This window comes from Chelonia mydas, chromosome 7 (assembly GCF_015237465.2).
Source record: "Chelonia mydas isolate rCheMyd1 chromosome 7, rCheMyd1.pri.v2, whole genome shotgun sequence".
Taxonomy (NCBI): domain Eukaryota; kingdom Metazoa; phylum Chordata; order Testudines; family Cheloniidae; genus Chelonia; species Chelonia mydas.
In genome coordinates this window covers 1,028,655-1,052,775 of record NC_057853.1, presented here as the reverse complement: position 1 = coordinate 1,052,775, position 24,121 = coordinate 1,028,655, and the positions used below count along the sequence as shown (strand labels likewise).

Below are 24,121 nucleotides of genomic sequence, written 5' to 3'. Positions count from 1 at the left end.
TATAGCAGGGATGAATTTGGCACTGTAAACTGTTTGAGAGAAAGTACACAAGGTAGTGTCTTTTATGCACTCACATTACTTGTGCCCACTGTGAAAGCTGTATGTTTGAAGCCTGTTGTGGGGTGAGGATTGATTTTTAGCTTAAACAAGATGGATCCAAGTATTGCAGAGCTGGAGTAGATCCTGGTGAAGGGCCGGGGGGGAGGCGGAAATCCAACAGCGGAAAGGATTGTTGTGATATAAAGTGTGTGTGTGAGTAAGAGAAAATGTAGGGGTTCAGCTGATCCTGAAATATATCATGCAGCACCAATATGGCCTATGTTATGCAGAAGTTCAAGTCAGACTAGATTATCATAATGGTCATTTATTGCCTTAAAATCTATGAATATGTTTCCAGAATGCAGTATTGGCAGCTTCAGGCATTCAACAATCATGAGTATGCATCCAATGAAGTGAGCTGTAGCTCACGAAGCTTATGCTCAGATAAATTGGTTAGTCTCTAAGGTGCCACAAGTACTCCTTTTCTCTTTGTGAATACAGACTAACACGGCTGTTACTCTGAAACCAATCATGAGCTGTAATACTTTTTAAAAAAATCAATCATGAAGATTTTAAAGACTATATCTTGAGCTCTTTTCATTTGCCTTCTGTTTTTGAACCTTACAGGGTGCACATAGGTCAAATTTCAATATTTCCTTTGCAACCATGAGGGCTAGAAACTTGGGTTTTTTTGTTAGTCTCATATATTTAAGTGTCTCCAGGAGTTGAGGCTTTAAGAAAAACACCATATATTGAGAAACTCACAATAAAATCATGAGATTTGACAACAGTGAGAGGGCTATAAACAAGCAAATAAACAGAGGTTTGGTATTATGTTATATTTTAATAAACACTTGCTTTTTCTTGAACCTGTGACACTTTAGATTTAAGAACACATCTGTGCAGCCATTCTATTCAAATAAATAATCTAACTCTGAGGTAATCTAGCTATATGTACCTAGGGTGACCAGACAGCAAGTGTGGAAAAATTGGGACAGGAGGTGGGGGGTAATAGGAGCCTATATAAGAAAAAGACCCAAAAATCGGGACTGTCCCTATAAAATCGGTACATCTGGTCACCCTATATATACACCTGTGTTTAACAGCCATTCATTGATGTGCAAATATATAGAATTCCAATAGAATCTGCAGTGGTTCTCATTTCTTGGTAAATTTAGGCCTGGGCTCTTTCTTGTAGTTTCTCTGCCTTATTAGCTTGTTCAGTTTATTCTAATAGGACTGCAAATTCAGTACTTTCATAATGCATATTGTGATGGGGTGTGTACTCCACACAGGTCATGAATGGTTTAATATACATCTGTGGGGCCAGTTAGTATAATTATTATTCTCTGTGGCTGCACCTGGAGGGTGGGCCAGACTTAACTGAACATGAATCCCAACTGGAGAAGGAGGTGGGTGGGTACTATAAATAAAGAAAGTTCAGATGAAAGGGTGGGAGTTTGAGTGGGACTTGCTGAATTATAACTAGGGGGCTGGAAAATATAATGGAGAATACTGAAACCAGTCTAGAAAATGATAAAAAAGATAGCAGAGGGTCATATGTTAGGAAAAAGAAAAGTGTAGACATGCCAGAGCTAGAAGAAGAAACAGTAAGCAGAAAGACAGGAATGAGAAAAGAGTAAAATCAAACTATTATAATAATTCAATACTCATTACTCAAGGGTGTGAAGATAGGGAATGTAAACTCTCTGAAAGTGGCAGAGTGGATTTTTAAATGTGCTGGAGTCATTGAAAGAGCTAGAATGCTGCAAGGAGGTGATCTGTTAATTGAATGTAAAAGCAAGGAACAAGTGGACAAACAAAGATTAAAATGCCAGGAGAAGTGAAAGTAAGCTGTCAACTGCCTAAGCATCTGATGGAGACAAAAGAAATTGTATATGGGGTGCTAATCAAAATGACTGAAGATGAAGTGAAGCAAAGCATAAGGGATAAGATACTATATGTTAACCATTAATTTGCAAGAATAGGGGAAAGAAAGATATCAACGGTTGTGCTAGTTGCATTTAAAAGAGAAACCCTTCCAGATAGGGTAACAATAGGATATTCGATTTTTTTTTTTTTTTGACAAAACCATATATCCCCACCCCCGGTGAAGTGCTAGCAAATATATGTAAAGGGAAAATTAAGACAATGTGCAAAGTGAGTTCAGGAGGGGAAGGAATACATCTGATCATATAGTAAGAGTAGAGACAGAAGCCAAAAAAGTATGAGAAATAAAGACCATCTGATAGTAGCTTTCTTAGATATTGTAAAAGCTTATGATATCTTATGGAGAGAGAGCTTATTGCATAAAATAGCAATAAGCATAAAAGGAAGAACATATAGCTGGATAAAGGATTTCTCACGTAAAAGAACTATGCAGGTCAGAGTAAGGAAAGCCTACTTTAGCATATATACATTCACAAATTGCAGCCCACAGGGGAATGTCATCAGCTCTACCTTATTCAGCATAATGATAAACTATCTGTTGAAAAGGATGAGTGCAGGAATAGCCATTTTATTGTTTACAGATGACTGCCCTATGGGCTAAAAACAGAAACCAGAAAGTAGCTAAAAAGCAAATTAACGAAGCATATAGGAAAGGTGCGGAATGGGGAAATGTCGATCTTTAAATTTTCAGTTCTTAAGGAATGATATTAAAGGAAAATATAAAAATGATTGTAAATGGTCTATGTGGACAGCAAATAGGCATAGTTAAAAGCTAGAAATTCCTGACATTTGATAGCATGGTAACGTGAAAGGATCACATTGCTTTCATCTTTACATTTATCTTCAGTATTTACAGTCTATTTAAAAATATTGCTGGAACCTCTTCTGGTGCAGATAAGAAAGCAATGGTAATAATTTATAGAGTATTAATAAGACCAGTCTTTGAGTATAGATGCCAAGCATTTAGTTCAACATCAAAAACAAGTCTGGTAGTAATAGGGGACTTTAACTACCTAGGCAGCAATCGGGCAAAGCACAAAATTTCCAGTAAGTCCTTGGGTTGTATTGAAAACAACTCTTTGGTCCAGAAAGTGGAGGACCTTACCAGGACCCAGTCGTTTTTTACTTAATTGGTAGCAAATCTCAATGTGGAAGGCAATTTGGGTGAAAGTGATTATGCAATTATAGATTTCACTATACTAAGGAAAGAAAGTGAGAGCAGAAGAATAAAGATAATGGACTTCAAAAAAGCAGACTTTAACAAACTCAGAGAACTGGTAGATAAGGTCCAATGGGAAGAAAAACTTAAGAGAAAAAGGAGTTCAGGAGAGCTGGCAGTTTCTCTAGGAGACAATATTAAAGACACAACTGCAAACTGTCCCAATGCAAAGGAAAGACTATTCTTCCTATAAGAGGCCAATATGGCTCTAACAGGAGCTCTTTAATGAGCTAAAAATGAAAAAGGAGTCCTATAAAAAGTGGACACGTACAAATTGCTGAGAGGAGTACAAAAGTATAGCATAAGCATGTAGAGATAAAATCAGAAAGTCTAAAGCACAAAGTGAGTTATCCCTAACAAGAGACATAAAAGATAAAAAGAAGAGGTTCTTTATATACATTAGGAGCAAGAGAAAGACAAAAGAAAGTGTAGATCCTCTCTCTACCTAGTGGGAAAAGAGAGCTAGTAACTGATGACATCAAGAAAGCTGAAGTGTTTTAATGCCTTTGCTTCATTTTTCACTAAAAATGTTAATGGTGATCAGATACTTAACACAATTAACAACAATGGGGAAGGAGTGCAAGCTAAAATAGAGAAAGAATAGGGTAAAGAACATATAGATAAATTAGATATATTCAAGTTGGCAGGAGGATGAAATTCACTGTTGGGTATTTAAGGAACTATCTGAAGCAATCAGAACCATTAGCAGTTATCTTTGAGAATTCCTGAGGATGGGTCATGACTAGGGCTATGATTTTGTTATGGAGGTCATGAAATCCGTGACTTCCAGAGACCTTCATGACTTGAGCCCCAGACGCCTGGGAGCTGTAGGGTCCCCCGCTACCTCTGATGACTGGGAACTGCAGGGGCCTGAGCTCCCAGCCTCAGAGAGTGGCAGGGGTGCCTGGTGTTCCAAGGTGGCAGGGAGACCCTGAGCTCCTGGCCGCCATGAGCAGCGGGGCTCCTGGGAACTCCCAGTCGCTGAGACTGACGGGGGTGCTCTGCCGCTCCTGGCCACTGCGATTAGTGGGGCCCCTGGGAGGTCCCAGTCACTGCAGGCTGTGGGGGTGCCCCGCAGCTTCCAGCTATCACAGGTGGTAGGGATGCTCTGCAGCTCCCAGCTGCCGTAAGTAGGGGGGCCCCCAAGAGCTCCCAGTCACTGTGGACGGTGGGGGTGCTCTGCAGCTCCTGGCCACTGCAGTTGGTGTGGGGGCCCCAGAGCACAGAGCTGTTGCGGTTGGCGGGGGTGCCCTGGAGCATGGAGCCGCTGGTGGTGCAGACACCCTGCAGCTCCAAGCCAGGCCCCCCTGCATGGTGCGGGAAGTCTGCAGCTCCCCATTTTGTCATGCATATTTTTAGTGAAATTCACGAATAGGTCACAGGCTTCTGTGAATTTTTCTTTATTGTCCATGGCCTGCCTGTGACTTTTACTAAAAATATGTGTGACAAAACCTTAGCCTTAGTCATGATCCAGAACATGGGAGAAGGGAAAACATAGCACCTATCTTTAAAAAGGGGAACAAAGTGGACCCAGGGAATTACAGACCAATCAGATGAACTTCGATACCTGGAAAGATACTGGAACAAATGATTAAATTGTCAATTTCTAAGCACCTAGAGGATAATAGTGTTATAAGGAATAGCCAGCATGGATTTATCAAGGACAAATCATGCCAAACCAACCTAATTTCCTTCTTGGACAGGGTTACTGATCTAGTGGATGGGAGGAAGCAATAAACATGATATATCTTGTTTTCAGTAAGGTTTTTGACACAGTCCCCCATGACATTCTCATAAGCAAACTAGGGCAATGTGGTCTCGATGAAATTACTATAGGGCTGGTGCACAACTGGTGGAAAAACTGTACTCAAAGTATCAGAGGGGTAGCCTTGTTAGTCTGGATCTGTAAAAGCGGCAAAGAGTCCTGTGGCACCTTATAGACTAAAAGACATATTGGAGCATAAGCTTTCGTGGGTGAATACCCATTTTATGAGATGTACTCAAAGAGTCGTTTTCAAGGTTCACTATCAAGCTTGGAAGCCGTATCTAGCTGGATCACAAAGGGGTCAGTCTTGGGTCTACTACTAGTCTATATTTTCATTAATGACTTGAATAATGGAGTGGAGAGTATGCTTATAATATTTGCAGATGAGACCAAGATGGGAGAGGTTGCAAGCACTTTGGAGGACGGGATTAGAATTCAAAAATGACCATTACAAATTAGAGAATTGGTCTGAATTCAACAAGATGAAATTCAATAAAGACAAATGCAAAGTACTACACTTAGGAAGGAATTTTCAAATGCTACAAAATGGGGATTAACTGGCTAGGTGGTAGTAGTGCTGAAAAGGATCTGGGGTATATAGTGGATCACAGATTTGGTATGTGTCAACAATGTGATACAGTTGCAAAAAAGGTTAATATTCTGGGGTATATTAACCTGAGTGTCATATGTAAGACGTGGAAAGTGATTGTCCCACTCTACTTGGTACTGATGAGGCCTCACATGGAGTTCTGTGCCCAAATATGGGTACCACACTTTAGGAAAGATGTGGACAAACTGGAGAGAGTCCAGAAGAGAGAAACAAAAGTGATCAAAGGTTTAGAAAACTTGACCTTTGAGGAAAGATTAAAAAACCTGGGCATGTTTAGTCTCGAGAGATGAGGACTGAGGACAGACCTGACAACAGTCTTCAAATATATTAAGGCAGTGGTTTTCAACCAGGGGTACACGTATCCCTGCAGGTACGCAGAGGTCTTCCAGGGGGTACATGAACTCATCTAGATGAGTTTTACAACAGGCTACGTAAAAAGCACTAGTGAAGTCAGGACAAACTAAAATTTCATACAATGACTTGTTTATACTGCTTTATGTACTATATACTGAAATCTAATTACAATATTTGTATTCCAGTTGATTTATTTTATAATTATATAGTAAAAATGAGAAAGTTAGCAATATTTCAGTAATAGTGTGCTGTGACACTTGTATTTTTTTCTCTGATTTTGTAAGCCAGTAGTTTTTAAGTGAAGTGAAACTTGGGGAATGCAAGACAGATCAGACTCCTGAAAGGGGTACAGTAGTCTGGCAAGGTTGAGAACCACTGTGTTAAGGACTGTTATGAACAGGAGGGTCGTCAGTTGTTCTTAGTGTCCACTGAAGGTAGGACAAGAAGTGATGGGCTTAATCTGCAGCAAGGGAGATTTAGGTTAGATATTGAGGAAAACTTTCCAACTATAAGGATACTTAAGTATTGGAACAGATTTCCATGGGAGGTTGTGAAATCCCCATCACTGGAGGTTTTAAAGAACAGGTTGGACAAGCTCCTGCCAGGGATGGTCTAGATTTATTTTGTCCTGCAACAGTGCACGGGATTGGACTTGATGACTTCTTGAGGTCTCTTCCAGCCCTACATTTCTATGATTCTATGAAAGACCCACAGAAATTAGCATATACAACAGTGGTAAAATGCATTATAGGAGGAAAATCAGCCCCCAGATATAAATGTGGAACCACATAATGCAATTAAAAGGAGAGCTAAATGTATTAAATATAGAAAATTGATATGTGTGATAAATGGAGCAAACATTGCTAAATATTTACAGACTGGTGTAAAGATGAGAACTTGGAGAGTGGGGTACAGCATTCTGTGTCCCATCACTTGGAATAAAGAAATCCATTAGAGGATCAAATTTTGTAGTGGTTATGATGGTTGAACCAGCAGAGATAATGTTGCATTATACTGGATACAGGATGTGCTACCTACCTCCATTGTCATCTTAGGTTCACTAACAGGACTACTGGCAATCAAAAATGATAATACAGAGAGTAGAAATGATATAATTAATGAAATATTGTTACTAACAACAGAATTGGAACAGATGGGAGTAAACCTTGAAATAGCCTAGATCTCAGCGCATATCAGGATAGCAGGAAACAAGATGGCAGACAAAGTAGCAAGAAATGCTGTGAAAAAATGATATTTTTTGACATTTTAACAAATGATCTTTCCAAGTACATAGGAGTTTGAAAACCTAATTAAAATGAACTAAGAGCCGAGAGGCAGGAAGTATGTACAAAAGAAACCAGGGGAAAGAGATTTCATAAAGTAGGCCTTGAAATTGAAAATGCTCACTTACTGCAAAAACGCAATGGAAAGAGTGAGGTGGCTTTACTCAGAATCCTTACTGAATACTGTGTCGAACACAGTAACTTGCCTTTAATAAACACAAAGATGGGCTGTGTGAGACATGCATGGTCTAAGAAACGGTTGGTCACCACCTCTGGGAACGTAAAGAGTATAACATTAATAGGGGAAATTTGTATGACAAGCTCAGGAACCTAAAAGTGACAATGTTTACACTATAAAATATCTAGAAAGAGCATCACAAAAATGAGGGACCATTAAGAAAGCAATGTTAATTTAAAAATATTGGACAAAGAGAGAGTATCATGAAATATCAGATATGTATCATGAAATCCAGCAGCTGGTGATTATAGACTTGGAATGTGAGTTTGCTAAACCATAAAATACAAGAAGAAGAAAGTTGATGGGGGTGTGTGTGTGGAGAAATTCTATAGTTATTCTCTGGGAAGGGAGAGTAGGGAGACCAGGAGTGTCAAGGAACAGAACCAGAGAAGAGAAGGTGGGAAGTGCCTTCTTTCGGGGAAGCAGCTGGAAAGAAGGCTGAGGGGGAAAAAAGACCAGATAGTCTTCTCCAGGGACAAGCTGGAAGCCTGACTGAGATGGGGGGACCTTGATACTGTTGGCGTTATACTGGATACAGGATGTGCTACCTACCTCCATTGTCATCTTAGATTCGCTAACAGGACTACTGGCAATCAAAAATGAAACCCCGAGTAAGGGGAGAAGTGAGCCAGCCCCTGGATTGAGGGATTGATTGAAGCAGGGAGCCGCAACAGGGTCACATCTGGGCTGAGGTGACTGCTTGCTGAGCCCAGGTGGGCTTTAGGGTTGATTTGTGTATCTATATATTTTTGTTGGACTTTGAGAAGGACTCTGTCCCTGGAAGCGGCTGGTCACATAAAGTCGTCTGGCTTGAGGGCTACGACATTCTTGTGGCTCAAGTAGACCAAAAGAAGGTGGGGAAAACTGAGGGTAAAGTGGCTGCAGTGCCACAGCCAGGAGCAGGGGTGTTGTAGCAACTTTGCCACAATATTCTTACAAGATTTTAGAATGGTTCTTTGTACACTTTCTAATTAAGGTATTGTGCCTTCTAGAGACACGTTAGGCAATATTCTCCTCTTTCCAGTTGGAAGCAGGGTAAAAGACAGATGTAGAGAACACCAGTTTGAGTGATTCTGCTTTAACTGACCTTGCAAATGAATCCTGTATTCTCCAGGATTTTGGCACGCACTCTTTGCAACATTGTAGTGGGTCATGATCCAGTAAAGAGATGCAAATAATTTTGCACTCAATACTACTCTTAGTACAATTTTTTTCAGCTAATATAGTAAATACATGAATGCTTCAGGAGAAATGATCGTCTTTTTCAGTTCATGTATCTAAAGGCTCAAAGCCAATTTTAAATTGTGTAGCTGAAAACCTAGCTTTATTATTCCCATAAATTCCATGAGAAGGTCCATGTCTTGAGTAAAACTGAGCAAATAATTTGTAGCAGTAATTTATTCAATGAATCTATCCTGTTCTATTTGTGAATTGTGTGCAGCCAGCTCCTCAAAAATGTATTCATTATTGAAAATTATTCTCTGAATATTCTGTGAATAATTTATGACCTGTAGACTGTAAGCAGTTTTTTTCCCCAGATACTCCATATTTGAGGTGTTGATTAATTTTGATTGGACACAGAATCAGATGTTCATTAGAGAGCTGACTGAAATTTTCTTTTAAAACATTTTTCAGTGGAAAATGGCTTTCTGACAATGAAAATTTTAGTGAGGAAAAATGGTGGGTTTTTTTTTTTATTTGGTTTTGTCAGAAAAGCAATAAACTTGGGTTGCTGAAAAAACAAGCAATTTGGTGCTTCGGGATTTCAGTTAAAATGTAACAATACAGAAAAAAACAAAATATTTTGCTTTTGTGAAACTTTCATGAAGGGGGGAGTCATTTCCCAATCAGTGCTAGTTTCCAGGGCAAAACTCGTGACATTTTTTAAAACTAAAAACAATATTCTGCAAATGTTCTCTTAATAAATTCATAGATTTTTATGATCATATAGTCTGATCTCCTATATGAACTGGCCAGAGGATTTCATTCAGCAATTCTTAATATTTTCAAAAACTGTGAATTGTTAGAGCCTATTAACGAGCATTCCAGTCAGTAAAAAAACGAGGAGTACTTGTGGCACCTTCGAGACTAACAAATTTATTTGGGCATAAGCTTTCATGGGCTAAAACCCACTGCATGCATCCGATTAAGTGGGTTTTAGCCCATGAAAGCTTATGCCCAAATAAAGTTGTTAGTCTCGAACAAGTACTCCTTGGTTTTTTTGCTGATACAGACTAACACGGCTACCACTCTGAAACCTGTCACCATTCCAGTCAGTGACTCATTCACTAGAATGTTCACAAAAAAGTGAATGCAAAAGGAGAGATTACACAGCTGACACAAGCTCAGTTCTTTGTTTGAACAAATAGTTGGATATATTTATATTTTAAAATATATTTAGCTAGCTTTAATCGTGATCATTTCAAATGCACCTGCCAAGTTAACTATATTAACTCATGCATATACTGGGCTTCACAAATGCAGGGGATGTTAGTGGCATAGTCTTTATACATAGAATTCCTCAGTTCTCAAAAACCTGTATTTTAATCCAAACTGAAGGTACCTCAATATTACAAAATCAGCTGTCATGGAACCTAGCTCTCTGATAGCCTGCATATAAATTAAAAATCAGCAAATTACCTTTTTTTTGGTATAATGTCTCTTTAAAATTATATAGAGACACAAATAAACAAAAAGAAATGTCATGCAGAAACATTTGAAGATCTCTACTGCCGGATATAAATACAATACATAAAGTGGGATTCTTATGCCAGTTTCTGATCTCACTGACACTAGTGTATTTCCATTTATATTAACGGAGTTAATCCAGGTTCACACAGAAGTGAGATCAGAGTAATTTACTCCTCTTCTGAGGATTGGTCTCCTAGCTTCTTAAGTAGGGAAAGTCAAAGGAGAAAAACAATGCCTGTTCTTTGCAGCTTGCACTGGTTCTCCATCCAGTGCTAGATCTGCATCGTGGGTCTGGTATTAATTTACAAAGCTCTCAATAGAATAGGGCCACACTATCTTAAATACTGACTCCTGACAGTAACCAACACAAACATCATCATCAAGCACACTACATTTAGCAGAGTCAGATACAGATTCAAGGGCGCAGCAGCAGGCAGAGCCTTCTGATAAGACCTCTTTGCCACAGCGTTTCCCAAGTGAGCAGAAGATCCAAAATAACAGCCCATAACTAAACCAAGGACAAGATGAAGAACTAGTTTTGTGCTCAGAATTAGTGGTTTATGGTAACACTGAGTAATATGGAGAACTGAATGGCCAGTTGTTTGGACCTTCTTTATTCTCTACAGTGCATTCATATTGCAGTGATAGAAATGGTGATATAGTCTATGGTTTTAGAAGTGTTTATAGATATTTGAAGAAAAGAGTGATATGGTCTAAATGGCAGAAGAGGAAGAGTATTTTGTCTGTGGTGTTCTGAATACAGTGGAGGGGACAGAGGGAACAGGCAGACATGCAAGAAGAGGAGATTGCATTAATCAAGCCTGGAGATGAGCAAAGCATTGACAAGCATTTTAGCCAGGGGGATTGAAAGAAATATATATTTTTAAAGATGTTACAGAAAAAGAATTGACAGGATTTGGTGACACCATAGAAGTGAGATAGGAGAGCAGGGAGTTGACTGACACTAAGGCCTGGTCTACAGTATGCGGTTTATTTCTGAATTAGCCGAGTTACCTCGAAAAAAACTGGTTCTTTCCACACGACCAAACCAGTTTTTTTTATTTAAAGGGCTCTTTACTCCGATTTCTGTACTCCACCTCGGCAAGTGGAAGTAGTGCTAAATCGAGATCGCAGTTCCGGATTACAGGTACTGTGGACGTAATTCAACGATATTGGCCTCCGGGAGCTATCCCAGCATGCTCCCTTGTGACTGCTCTGGTCAACACCTGAACTCCGATGCACTAGCCAGGTAGGCCGTAAAAGCCCCAGGAACTTTTGAATTTCCTGTTTGGTCACCACCATCACAGGCGACCATCAGCACAGTCCACCATCACAGGCGACCACACAGTCCCGGATTCACAGACGAGCTCCAGCATGGTCCGAATGGGAGGTACTGGATCTCATTGCATGTTGGGGAGACGAATCTGTTATGGCAGAACTACGTTCCAAAAAAAGGAACGCAAATACGTACACTAAAGTGTCCAGGGCCATAACGGAAAGAAGCTACTGCAGGGACACCGAACAGTGTCGTACAAAAATCAAGGAGCTCAGGCAAGCGTACCAAAAAGCCAGAGAGGCAAACTGGCGCTCTGGGTCACAGCCCCATACATGCCGCTTCTACTGTGAGCTGCATGCAATTATGGCGGGTGACGACACCACTACCCCACCACTGTCCGTGGACACCTGCAAGGGGGGAGTAGCACGGAGCGAGGAGGATAAGTTTTTGGAGGATGAAGAGGAGGAGGAGGACAGTGCACAGGCGACAAGTGGAGAATCTGTTTTCCCTGCTAGCCAGAAACTATTCTTAACGCTGGAGCCAGTAGCCTCCCCCTACGCCCAAAGCATGCTCCTGGACCATGACCCTGGAAAAGGCACTTCTGGTGAATGAGAGCTTGATCAAAGCCATGCCATGGGGGGAGTGGGGAAACCCAGCTGTGCTGGGCTGTTCGCGTTTAGTTTAAAGGGCTCATCCCTGCTCAGAGCCTCATTGGAGCCTTGCGGGGGGGGTGGGGGGGTGTGTGTGTGGGGGTGGGAGGGAGGGTGTTGTATGAAGCGATCATCCCAGAGAGCCTGCAGGCTGCCTGCAAGCTGAATTCTGTTGCTTGGCCGCATGAAATGGCTTACTCACACCAAAGTGGCAGGCACTTCAGTATAAGAGGCAAAATGTGACCTTGAACAGAAAGAACATGTGCTGTGTACTATGAATTGCCTGTTTCACTGAGAAACAGTGTCCCTTTGTTCTCTAAAATGTATCTTTTAAAATACTACCCTCCCTTTTTCTCCTCCTGCAGCAGGTGCAAATGTTTCAATGCGGCCCCTATCTACTCCGTCCCAGAGGCTGGTCCAGATTAGAAGGTGGAAAAAACGAACTCAGGACGACATGTTTGCCGAGCTCAAGCAGTCCTCCCGCACTGATAGGGCCCAGTTGAATGTGTGGAGGCAAACAATTGCGGAGTCACATAAGCGTTACATGAACACGAAGAGAGGAGGGACGCACGCGATGAGAGTAGATGCAGGATGCTATGGTCAAGCTCATGGGGGAGCAAACTGACAAGCTCCGCTGTATGGTGGATCTAATGTGGGAAAGGCAGCAAGACCACAGGCTGCTGCTGCTGCAGCTCCTGAATAACCACCCTGCCTCCTCCCCAAGTTCCGTAGCCTCCTCACCCAGATGCCCAAGAACACAGGGCAGGGAGGCTACGGGGACCCACACAGTCAACCCCAGAGGATTGCACAAGCAGCAGAAAGCTGGCATATCCTAAATTTAGATTTGGTTTCTGGACTTGTCCTTCCCTCCTCCTCCTCCCCCCTAACCCAATACCCCCCCTCTCCCGTCTAGCTTCTGATTTCTCTCAATGTTTTGTGCAACAAATAATAAAGAACGGTTTTTAAACAATTGTGACTTTATTTCCTTTCATATATATATATATATATAGGGGGCAGGTAACTTTAAGAGAAACAAACGCAACTGTCACACCGTACCCTGGCCAGTCATGAAACTGGCTTTCAAAGCTTCTCTGATGTGCAGCACACCCTGCTGCACTCTTCTAATCGCCCTGTTGTCTGGCTGTGCGAAACTGGCCGCCAGGTGAGTTGGCTCAACCTCCCACCCCGCTATAAACGTCTCCCCCTTACTCTCACAGATATTGTGGAGCACACAAAAAGCAGCAATTACAATTGGAATATTGGTTGTGCTGAGATCTAACCAAGTCAGTAAACTGCGCCAGCGCGCTTTCAAACATCCAAACGCACATTCTACCACCATTCTGCACTTGCTCAGCCTATAGTTGAACTGCTCCTTACTACTGTCCAGAGTGCCTGTGTACGGCTTCATGAGCCATGGCATTACAGGGTAGGCTGGGTCCCCGAGGATCACTATAGGCATTTCAACATCCCCAACAGTAATTTTCTGGTCTGGGAAGTAAGTCCTTTCCTGCAGCTGTTCAAACAGACCAGAGTTCCTGAAGATGCGAGCGTCATGTACCTTTCCCGGCCATCCCACTTTGATGTTGGTGAAACATCCCTTGTGATCCACCAGTGCTTGCAGCACCATGGAAAAATACCCATTGCGGTTTATGTACTGGCCGCCCCGGTGTTCCAGGGCCAAGATAGGGATATGCGTTCCGTCTATCGCCCCGCCGCAGTTAGGGAACCCCAGCGCGTTAAAGCCATCCACAATGGTCTGCACATTTCCCAAAGTCACTACCCTTGATAGCAGCTGGTCAATGATTGCGCTGGCTACTAGCAGCCCCCACAGTAGATCTGCCCACTCCAAACTGATTCCCGACTGACCGGTAGCTGTCGGGCGTTGCAAGCTTCCAGTGGGCTATGGCCACTCGCTTCTCAACTGTGAGGGCTGCTCTAATTTTGGTGTCTTTGCACTTCAGGGCAGGGGACAGCAAGTCACAAAGTTCCATGAAAGTGTCCCTATGCATACGAAAGTTTTGCAGCCACTGGGAATCATCCCATACCCGCAACACTATGCGGTCCCACCAGTCTGTGCTTGTTTCCCGGGCCCAGAATCAGCGTTCCACGGCATGAACCTGGCCCAACAGCACCATGATCTCCCACTTGCCACATGCCGTGCCGTCTGTGTCCATGTCCTCATCAGTATAGTAATCGCGCTGTCGTCGCTTCCTCGCCCGGTTTTGCAGGTACTGCACATACTGCTGGATAATGGGCGAGGTATTTACAATGGTCAAAACTGCAGCAGAGATCTGATCAGGCTCCATGGCTATGGCGCCTGCACGGGTAATCCTGGAAAAAGGGCGCGAAACTTAGGAGAGCAGAGTGGCAGCGGAAGCTGTGCTGTTTGGTTCACGGTAGCCGAACAATGGCTGAAAATGGCTGTCTTCTGTAGCTTTCACGGAGGTGGGAGCCCAAGACAGACAACATGGAGAAGCTCAGAAGTGTGGCAATAGCGGGAGAGCAGAGTTGGCGGCGGAAGCTGTGCTGCTCGGTTCACGATGGCTGAGCAGAGTTGAGGTGGATTCATAGTAGCAGGAGAGCAGCGGTGCACCGTCTGCTGAAAGCAGTATGGCATCTGCACGCCAAAAAGGCGCGAAACGATTGTCTGCTGTAGCTTTAAGACGACACACACCCAGAAACACCCACAAGAATGTTTTTGCCCCACTGGGAGCTTAACCCAGAATTCCAGTGGGCGGCGGGGACTGCGGGAACTGTGGGGTAGCTACTCACAGTGCACCGCTCCGACATTCGATGCGAGCCTTGGCACTGTGGACGCAATCTGCCGAACTCATGCGCTTTAGTGGGGACACAGAAGACCGAATGTATAAAATAGCTTCCGAAAATTTGAATAGAATAATTTTGAAATAATTTTGTATTGTAGATGTACCCTTAGGTTGGAAGCTTGGATAACAGTGAGAATAGTGGCATGACCTACAGTGATGGAGATTTTGAGAAGGGAAATTAAAAATAAATTAATATAAGATAAAAATAAAGTATTCATATTGAGTTTGGGATGGATTGGAAAATAGGGTTGCTTCAGCTTCATTTATAGAGGTGACAAACTTGGATGCTTAGCACAATACGCTTGTTATCTGCACAGAGCTCAGTACTGTATGTGAGTAGTGTGGTGCCTTTTGACATACGTGATTCATCTGCAGAGAGACTTGGTTTGAAAGACTCCCAAGGCTTGTTAACTTCCAAGAAAACCTGAGGGCTCCTTAGCTTACAGACTTCATCTACACAGTGCTCCATGTCTGGCAAAACACAAATAAGCAGAGGCTTCCAAAACCCCAGCTGAAGCTGCAGCTCTAAAATCAGAATTCTGCTTTGAACGCTTGTTTAACGTATCTCACAAGTTGGTTGAGTTTGAAAGTTTTACAGAAGGTGAAGATAAACTTTAATTCAGGGAATGTTTATGTTTACCCACAGTAGTTAGCCCCAGCCCCTACTTGCTTGAGCCCTAGAACCTCTTTGATTACAAATTAAGCACAGCTCAATACATTTATTGTATGTAAATGTAAATCCTAAACAAATAAAGTGTATACTTGGTGCTCTTGAAGAGCCAATTTTTACAAAGCTGAAAGCAATTATGAGCCAGATCAGCTGTGGGAGAGAACTTGAACAGAAAAATGTGAACGATAATTGAGAATTGTTTAAGAATATTTTACGAGATGCCCAAAAATCCACAGTCAAGAAAGGCTATGCTGGTTTAAAAAAAACACAACAACCTGAATTAGAGGGAATGTCTTATTGCAATGCGTCATTGACAGTTTGACAGAGATATAGCTGTTAAAATTTGTGTCCTCGGGATGCAGCAGATACTTGCATGTTAGTGGAAAAAAGCTAATTGATGACCATCCTAATGTATTTTCCTTCATTTTTAATAGATAAGAATAAAAAATGAATTTTAATGTCTGGAATATCAAAGAGATGTTCAGTACTCCCACAGCCACAAGGTAAGTGGTTTTGGGTTTTGTTGTTATGTTTATAATGTTCAAATAATCATGATAGCCTACTGGCTGTATTTAGCTAAAAGATTGAGTACCTGACCCCATTAATTTGCAGTAAAAGTTATTTAAACTGCCCTTTGCAGAACTAAGTGAAATAAACCGGAAACATTGTCTGCTGACATCCTGATTTTCCTGACGTTTATTCCAGAGGTCATTAGCAGTTCTCCAGTTAAGGAGCTGATATGACTGTTATTTGGTGTGATATATCAGTACAACTTAGACTTATGCTACTGAATTTGAGGATCTTTATGAAAAAGTCTAAAATAGCTGTGCTTACAGAAGCACTGATGTAATACTGTGTTCTAATTTTACTTGAGAAAACATTAAAACACATAAGAAAAAGTTTTACTGCCAGATAAAATTATTGGTGGCTTTGTGTGTCTTATCTGTGATTTCCTCTGTGCTATTTACACCTTGAAAAAAGAAAAGCAGTACTTGTGGCACCTTAGAGACTAACAAATTTATTAGAGCATAAGCTTTCGTGAGCTACAGCTACAGACTAACAGCTATAGCTACAGACTAACACGGCTGCTACTCTGAAACCTGTCATTATGCATTACATCTTGAAGCGTATTAAGTACAACCTTAGACCTTAGTCCATCCCGGGCTTTTCTGTTCATTGGGCTACCCACATTTGCCATCCCTGCTTGTCAACTGCCCTTCTCTCCAAATCTTCCCATTTCATGTTGAGGTACTTGATGTCGTTCAGAACTGTTCGTTTCCATGTTATTCACTATCTTCCTCTCTTTCTTCATGTGTTTTCTGGCTTCCATTCGAGGGCAGTATTTGGTAAGCGGTCTTTTTCCATTCTCAGCACATGCCCCAGCCACTGATGTCTTCTTTTATAGATTATTTGTGAGCGGGTGCCTTGTCCAGTAATTTTTCTGACTTCTTCATTAGTCTCTTCAGTTTTGATTTCTGTCCCTATAGTCCCCATTAATATGACTTTACATTTCTTTGCATTGTATCTCAAACCTATCTTCTCCATTACTACTTTTACTTGATTTGTGCATTTTTGTGGTCCGTTGGCATCTTCATTGATAAGAGTGATGTCGTCAGAAAAGTCTAGATGTAGAAAAGTTGGTAGAAATTGGAAGCTCTGAATTGTGTCCTTTTGCTTTCCTTCTCAATTTCTTACAAGTTGAAAATCCGTGGTCAGTAGAGTTAAGGACCATAAGAGTTTAAATATATTAAGAACAAAATTAATACTAATAATGGTATTAATCCATTACTAGATGGAATTGGTAGAATTGTCAGTGAGGCAGAAGAGTTCAATAAATACTTCGGCTCTATAATTGAGAAAAAGCCAGATGATATAATCATATCATATGATGATGAACTTTCCATTCCACTATCAGAGGGGTAGCCGTGTTAGTCTGTATCCACAAAAACCACGAGGAGTCCGGTGGCACCTTAATGACTAATACATTTATTTGGGCATAAGCTTTCATATGTAAAAAACCCACTTCTTCAGATGCCTGGAGTGAAAATTACAGATACAGGCATAAATATACTGGCACATGAAGAGAAGGGAGTTACCTTACAAGTGGAGAACCAGTGTTGACAAGGCCAATTCAGTCAGGGTGGATGTGGTCCACTCCCAATAATTGATGAGGAGGTGTCAATACCAAGAGAGGGAAAATAGCTTTTGTAGTGAGCCAGCCACTCCCAGGCCCTATTCAAGCCCAAATTAATGGTGTTAAGTTTGCAAATGAATTGTAGCTCTGCAATTTCTCTTTGAATTCTGTTTTTGAAGTTTTTTTGTTGAAGGATGGCTACTTTTAAATCTGTTGTTGAATGTCCAGGGAGATTGAAGTATTCTCCTATTAGCTTTTGTATGTTACCATTCCTGATGTCTGATTTGTGTCCATTTATTCTTTTATGTAGAGACTGTCTGGTTTGGCCAATGTACATGGCAGAGGGGCATTGCTGGCACATGATGGCATATATCACATTAGTAGATGTGCAGGTGAATGAGCCTCTGATGGTGTGGCTGATGTGGTTGGGTCCTAAGATGGTGTCGCTAGAGTAGATATGGGGACAGAGTAGACAACGGGGTTTGTTACAGGGATTGGTTCCTGGGTTAGTGTGTTGGTGGTGTGATATGTAGTTTCTGGTGAGTATTTGCTTCAGGCTAGGGGGCTTTCTGTAACTGAGGACTGGCCTGCTTCCCAAGGTCTTGTAGATTGTTGATGATGTGCTGGAGAGGTTTTAGCTGGGGGCTGTACATGATGGCCAGTGGTGTTCTGTTATTTTCCTTGTTGGGCCTGTTCTGTAGAAGGTGACTTCTGGATACCTGTCTCGTTCTGTCATTTTGTTTCCTCACTTCTCCAGGTGGGTATTGTAGTTTTAAGAATGCTTGATAAAGATCTTGTAGGTGATTGTCTCTGTCTGAGGGATTGGAGCAAATGCAGTGGTATCTTAGGGCTTGGCTGTAGACAATGGATGGTGTGATGTGTCCTGGATGAAAGCTGAAGGCATGTAGGTAAGTATAGCAGTCAGTAGATTTCCCGTATAGGGTGGTGTTTATGTGACCATCACTTATTTGCACTGTAGTATCCAAGCTGCTGTCCCTGCCCCCCCCAGCACCTCACGTCCACTGGAGGCCCTGCCGATCAACTCCTCCCCCTCCCTCCCAGTGCCTCTTGCTCACAGTGGATCAGCTTCTTCCGCCGCATGCAGGAAGTGCTGGGAGGGAGGGGAAGGAGCGGGGATAGGGCGAACTCTGGGGAGGGGGTGGAACTGGGCATGAAGGGGCAGGGCAGAGTGGGGCCTTGGGGGAAGGGGTGGAGTGGGGGGTGGGGCCTGGGGCAGAGTGGAGGCAGGAAGAGGCAGGGCGAAGTGAGGGTTTGGGGGATGGGGTGGAATAGGGGTGGGGCCTGGGGCTGAGTCGGGGTTGAGCACCCCTAAGGAAAGTTGGAAGCTGGCGCCTGTGATTGTGAGAAGAAAAGGAGTACTTGTGGCACCTTAGAGACTAACCAGTTTATTTGAGCATGAGCTTTCGTGAGCTACAGCTCACTTCATCGGATGCATAGCATATCGTGGAAACTGCAGAAGACATTATATACACACAGAGACCATGAAACAAAACTTCCTCCCACCCCACTCCCCCGCTGGCAACAGCTTATCTAAAGTGATCATCAAGTAGAGCCATTTCCAGCACAAATCCAGGTTTTCTCACCCTTCCCCCCCCGCCCCCACACACACATACAAACTCACTCTCCTGCTGGCAACAGCCCATCCCCCTTTGAAACCCCTCTTTATAATGCGCATGATAATCAAGGTGGGTCACCTCCAGCACTAATCCAGGTTTTCTCACCCCCCCCCCACACACACCCCTCCAAAAACCACACACACAAACTCATTCTCCTGCTGGCAACAGCTCATCTTACAATGTGCACAGCAATAATCCAAGTTTAACCAGAACGTCTTGGGGGGGGGGGGGTTTGCAGGAAAAAAACAAAGGGAGACAGGCTACCTTGCATAATGACTTAGCCACTCCCAGTCTCTATTCAAGCCCAAATTAATAGTATCCAATTTGCAAATGAATTCCAATTCAGCAGTTTCTCGCTGGAGTCTGGATTTGAAGTTTTTTTGCTTTAAGATAGCGACCCTCATGTCTGTGATTGCGTGACCAGAGAGATTGAAGTGTTCTCCGACTGGTTTATGAATGTTATAATTCTTGACATCTGATTTGTGTCCATTATTCTTTTACGTAGAGACTGTCCAGTTTGACCAATGTACATGGCAGAGGGGCATTGCTGGCACATGATGGCATATATCACATTGGTGGATGTGCAGGTGAACGAGCCTCTGATAGTGTGGCTGATGTTGTTAGGCCCTGTGATGGTGTCCCCTGAATAGATATGTGGGCACAGTTGGCAACGGGCTTTGTTGCAAGGATAGGTTCCTGGGCTAGTGGTTCTGTTGTGTGGTATGTGGTTGTTGGTGAGTATTCGCTTCAGGTTGGGGGGCTGTCAGTAGGGAAGGACTGGCCTTTCTCCCAAGATTTGAGAGAGTGTTGGGTCATCCTTCAGGATAGGTTGTAGATCCTTAATAATGCGTTGGAGGGGTTTTAGTTGGGGGCTGAAGGTGACGGCTAGTGGCGTTCTGTTATTTTCTTTGTTAGGCCTGTCCTGTAGTAGGTGACTTCTGGGAACTCTTCTGGCTCTATCAATCTGTTTCTTCACTTCCGCAGGTGGGTATTGTAGTTGTAAGAATGCTTGATAGAGATCTTGTAGGTGTTTGTCTCTGTCTGAGGGGTTGGAGCAAATGCGGTTGTATCGCAGAGCTTGGCTGTAGACGATGGATCGTGTGGTGTGGTCAGGGTGAAAGCTGGAGGCATGTAGGTAGGAATAGCGGTGAGCCTGTGATTGTAACACCCAGTTAAGGTGTAAGGTATGCCTGTGATTGTAGCACCCAGTTTCCTATATATTCTTCCAATCTCCTTTTCACATGCCCAAGCCATCTAAGCCTGGATTCCCTCAGCTTTTCTATAATTGGTGCCACCTTAACACTTCCCCTAATTCATTTGTTCCCAACGTTGTCCATTCTTATAGCTCCAAGCATCAGTCTTAACATTTCCATTTCTATTGTATTCAAAATCTGCTCCTGTCTCTTCCTCGGTGCCCAGCATTCGAAGCCATCCAAAAGTACAGACCTAATTCTCTTGTAGATCTCACTTCTCAAGTTGATAGGAGAATACCTGCTGCGGATCACACCACTCACTTCTCTCCATTTAGGCCATGCCTTTTCTGTTCGGCTTATATTTTAGTCATTGAGTTCACTAGTATCCTGCCCTATCAAACCGAGGTACCTGAACTTCTGTACCTTTGGTAGTGCATGGCCCCCCAGACTTAGTCTCTTTGTCTTCCTGCAAGGTATCTTTTGAGTCTACAGTTTTATTTCTGATTATTTTCATGCCATTTCATTCAAGTACACACCTTCATCTCTCTAAATCTTTTTTCACTTCCTCTTTCCTATCCCCCATGAGCACTACATCATCTGCAAAAAGCATGCACCAGGGTGCCACTCTCTGGATGTTTTCTGTAAGTGTATTGAGCATGTGAACAAAAAGGGGCTTAGTGCTGACCCTTGCCGTATTCCGACTCTTACTAGAAACTGTTCAGTTTCTCTGCATGGGCTTCTAACTGTGGTAACAACACCTTCAAATATGTCCTGGACAAGTCTGACATAGTCTTCAGCGACCACTTTCCTTCCCATATAACACCAGATGACTGCTCTCAGAATGTGGTCATAAGCCTTGTCAACTTTGATGAATACTATGTGCAGGATTTTCCTCTTTTATTTACATTTGTGTACAAGCTATGTGAATACAAAGATTACATCCATTATTGACTTGTCTGGCACAAATACAAACTGATTGTCACTGACCTTTACTTCTCTTCATAGTCTCTTATCAATAACTTTTTCTCATATCTTCATCACGTGGCTCATGAGTTTAATGCCCGCGGAAGTTACCACAGTCTTTTTCTATGCCTCCTTTTCTCTTAAAGATTGGTACTAATGTATTCTTTTTCCAGGTATCAGGCATCTTCTCAGTCCTCATGATGAAATTAAACAGTTGTGTCAATATATTCATGCCTACTTGCTCCAGGCACTTCCATACTTCTGCTGGTATGCCCATCAAGGCCAAGAGTTTTCTTATTTTTCATATTGCTCAGTGTTTCTGCAACTTCTAGAACAGGTGCCACCAGATCCTGGTTTGGTTTTATCCTACAGCATGGTTCTCTTGGATTCCCTTCATTCATAAATCTTTCAACATAATTTCTCCATCTTTCCTTAATCTGGATCTCACTGATTAACATATTTCCACTTTAATCTTTAGTGACTTTGGTGAGGTCAATGTCATTAGTTCTCTTCTCATGGGTCTTTGCCAGTCTGTCTATTTCTTTATTGTCCTTCATTTTAAGACAGGCATAAAAGCCTTCCATAGCGTTAGCCTTAGTGGCTACCACCTCAAGCTTTTTGACTTTTTTTTATAGTCCTGAAAATACTGCTGTTGCAGTGTTGCATGCTGAAGTTTAAAACACTTTGTCTTTTCCTTTACAGCCTCTTGTACTGTCTCATTCAACCACCAGATCTCACTGGGGAAAAAGCCTCTCTTTTGTTTTTTGTTTTTTTATTTTTTACCAAGCAGGTTCATTGCACATTCTTGAATTTTGCTTGCAATATGATTCTGTAACTTCTCTTAACCCTTCTAAAGAGTTTTTCTGCAATAATTCTGTTGTAATCTCCTTGCTAACTTCATTAAGCTTTTACCACTAGGTTTTCTCTACTGCATCTGATGAAGTGAGCTGTAGCTCACGAAAGCTTATGCTCCAATAAATTTGTTAGTCTCTAAGGTGCCACAAGTCCTCCTTTTCTTTCTACTGCTTTGGACTGTCTTCTTCCTATGTACAATATGTATCCATAGTCAAGAACCAGCATTCTATGTTGAGTTGCCTAGCTTTCCACTGGTATGACCGTTCAGTTTTTGATGTTCTTCAGCTCAGCTTGAGTTATCAGGAAGTAATCTATCTGCAACCTTATGCTACCACTCTTCTAGATAGTCAGATATTTTCTTCTTAATGAAAAATGTATTAACAGTTACCAAATCATATTTCTGGGTGTACTGTAAGATAGTTTTCCCTTCCTTGTTCCTATGTCCATATCCATGGCTGCCATGGTACCTTTTGAGGTATTTATCAGCTTTCCTCATGTGACCATTAAGGTTGGCTCCAATTATGATTCTTTCTTTCTCACATTTTGTACAACAGTGTCCATTTCTCCCCAGAAATCCTCTTTTTCTTGTTCAATACATCCCACTTGGGATTCTTATGAACATATAATACGTAGGGGACCATTGTCACCAAAATTAGCCTGTCACTTGTCTTATCCACAACCACTATACATTCCCACATCACTTTTTGTAAAACTAGACCAATTCAATTTCTCTTATTCAAAGTACCATAGTATAGTACCTTATAGCCTTCTCTTTATCTCTTGCCTTTGCTCCCTTCCATTTGGATTCTTGGATGCAGGCAATCTGCGTTTTCCTTTTCATCCACATCTAAGCAAATTCTGCACTCTCTCTAGTTAATGTCCCTATATTCCTATTTTCTGGACTTTCTTCTTTGACCGCATCTGTCCACTCAGTCACACTCAAAAGAGGATGCTATACTTTGTTTCTGAAGAATGCCCTAGTTTTCATATAGGGTGCATAAAGAACTCATTTTATGGGTTTCTTTGGCAAAGTTTTACAGCTGGCTTCCAACACTCCTCGTCTTTCAGCCAGGCTTGGGACTAGCTATAGTGGAGTTTTGGCCCTGATTGCATCTGGTCTAACTATGCAATATTTAGTGCTGTCTGAAATAGTCCACTTGTCTCCCACCTACCTAGCCTTGCCTGCAGGAAAATCTACAGGTGTGAGAAAAGGAGAAGGAAATTTCAAGATTCTCCTTATGGAGACTTTTCATAAATTTTTCCATCAGAAATGCAGAACAGGATCTCAGAGTAGCAGCCGTGTTAGTCTGTATTCACCAAAAGAAAAGGAGGACTTGTGGCACCTTAGAGACTAACAAATTTATTTGAGCATAAGCTTTCGTGAGCTACAGCTCACTTCATCAGTCTGTCACTCCCCATGGATTCAGCCTACAGGTATCACCTTCAAACCCTGTAATTCCCATAGTAGAACAACAAGAGGCCAGTTCCATCTATGTGGAGGCCCTGTTCCTTCATGCCAGCCTTGTGTTCTTAGCAGCTCCTTCCGACTCCCTGGCAAGGTGCTTCTGTTGAAACCGCACTGACAGTGTTTCCCTAATCAGTGGTTGCCTCAGGAATTCCCCTTAAAAGGGTGTCCCCATTCATTGCAAGATTAAGGAAAGGGAGGTGTGGAAAAGTCTATCTGTCCAGGTGCATATGTGACACCTTTCTGGCATCAGTGTCCATAACTTGAGGCTGAATGAGGTTTTCTGGAGAATGTGTGGGACTAT

The 24,121-nt window shown here is 42.2% G+C and overlaps 1 protein-coding gene across 5 annotated transcripts in view; it reads left to right on the top strand.

Moving 5' to 3' along the window:
- IHO1 (interactor of HORMAD1 1) overlaps positions 1 to 24,121 on the top strand; it is a 44,721-nt gene that overhangs the window by 1,451 nt on the left and 19,149 nt on the right. For 4 of the 5 annotated variants that reach the window (XM_043551870.1, XM_037904052.2, XM_043551869.1 and 1 more), the window contains exon 2: positions 16,005 to 16,073. In XM_043551870.1, the coding sequence (XP_043407805.1) occupies positions 16,018 to 16,073 (56 nt within the window). In that variant the 5' untranslated portion in view covers positions 16,005 to 16,017. Of the gene's footprint in view, positions 1 to 16,004; positions 16,074 to 16,818; positions 16,917 to 24,121 lie in introns of all 5 variants that reach the window. The other variant, XM_043551868.1, reaches the window with a different exon arrangement.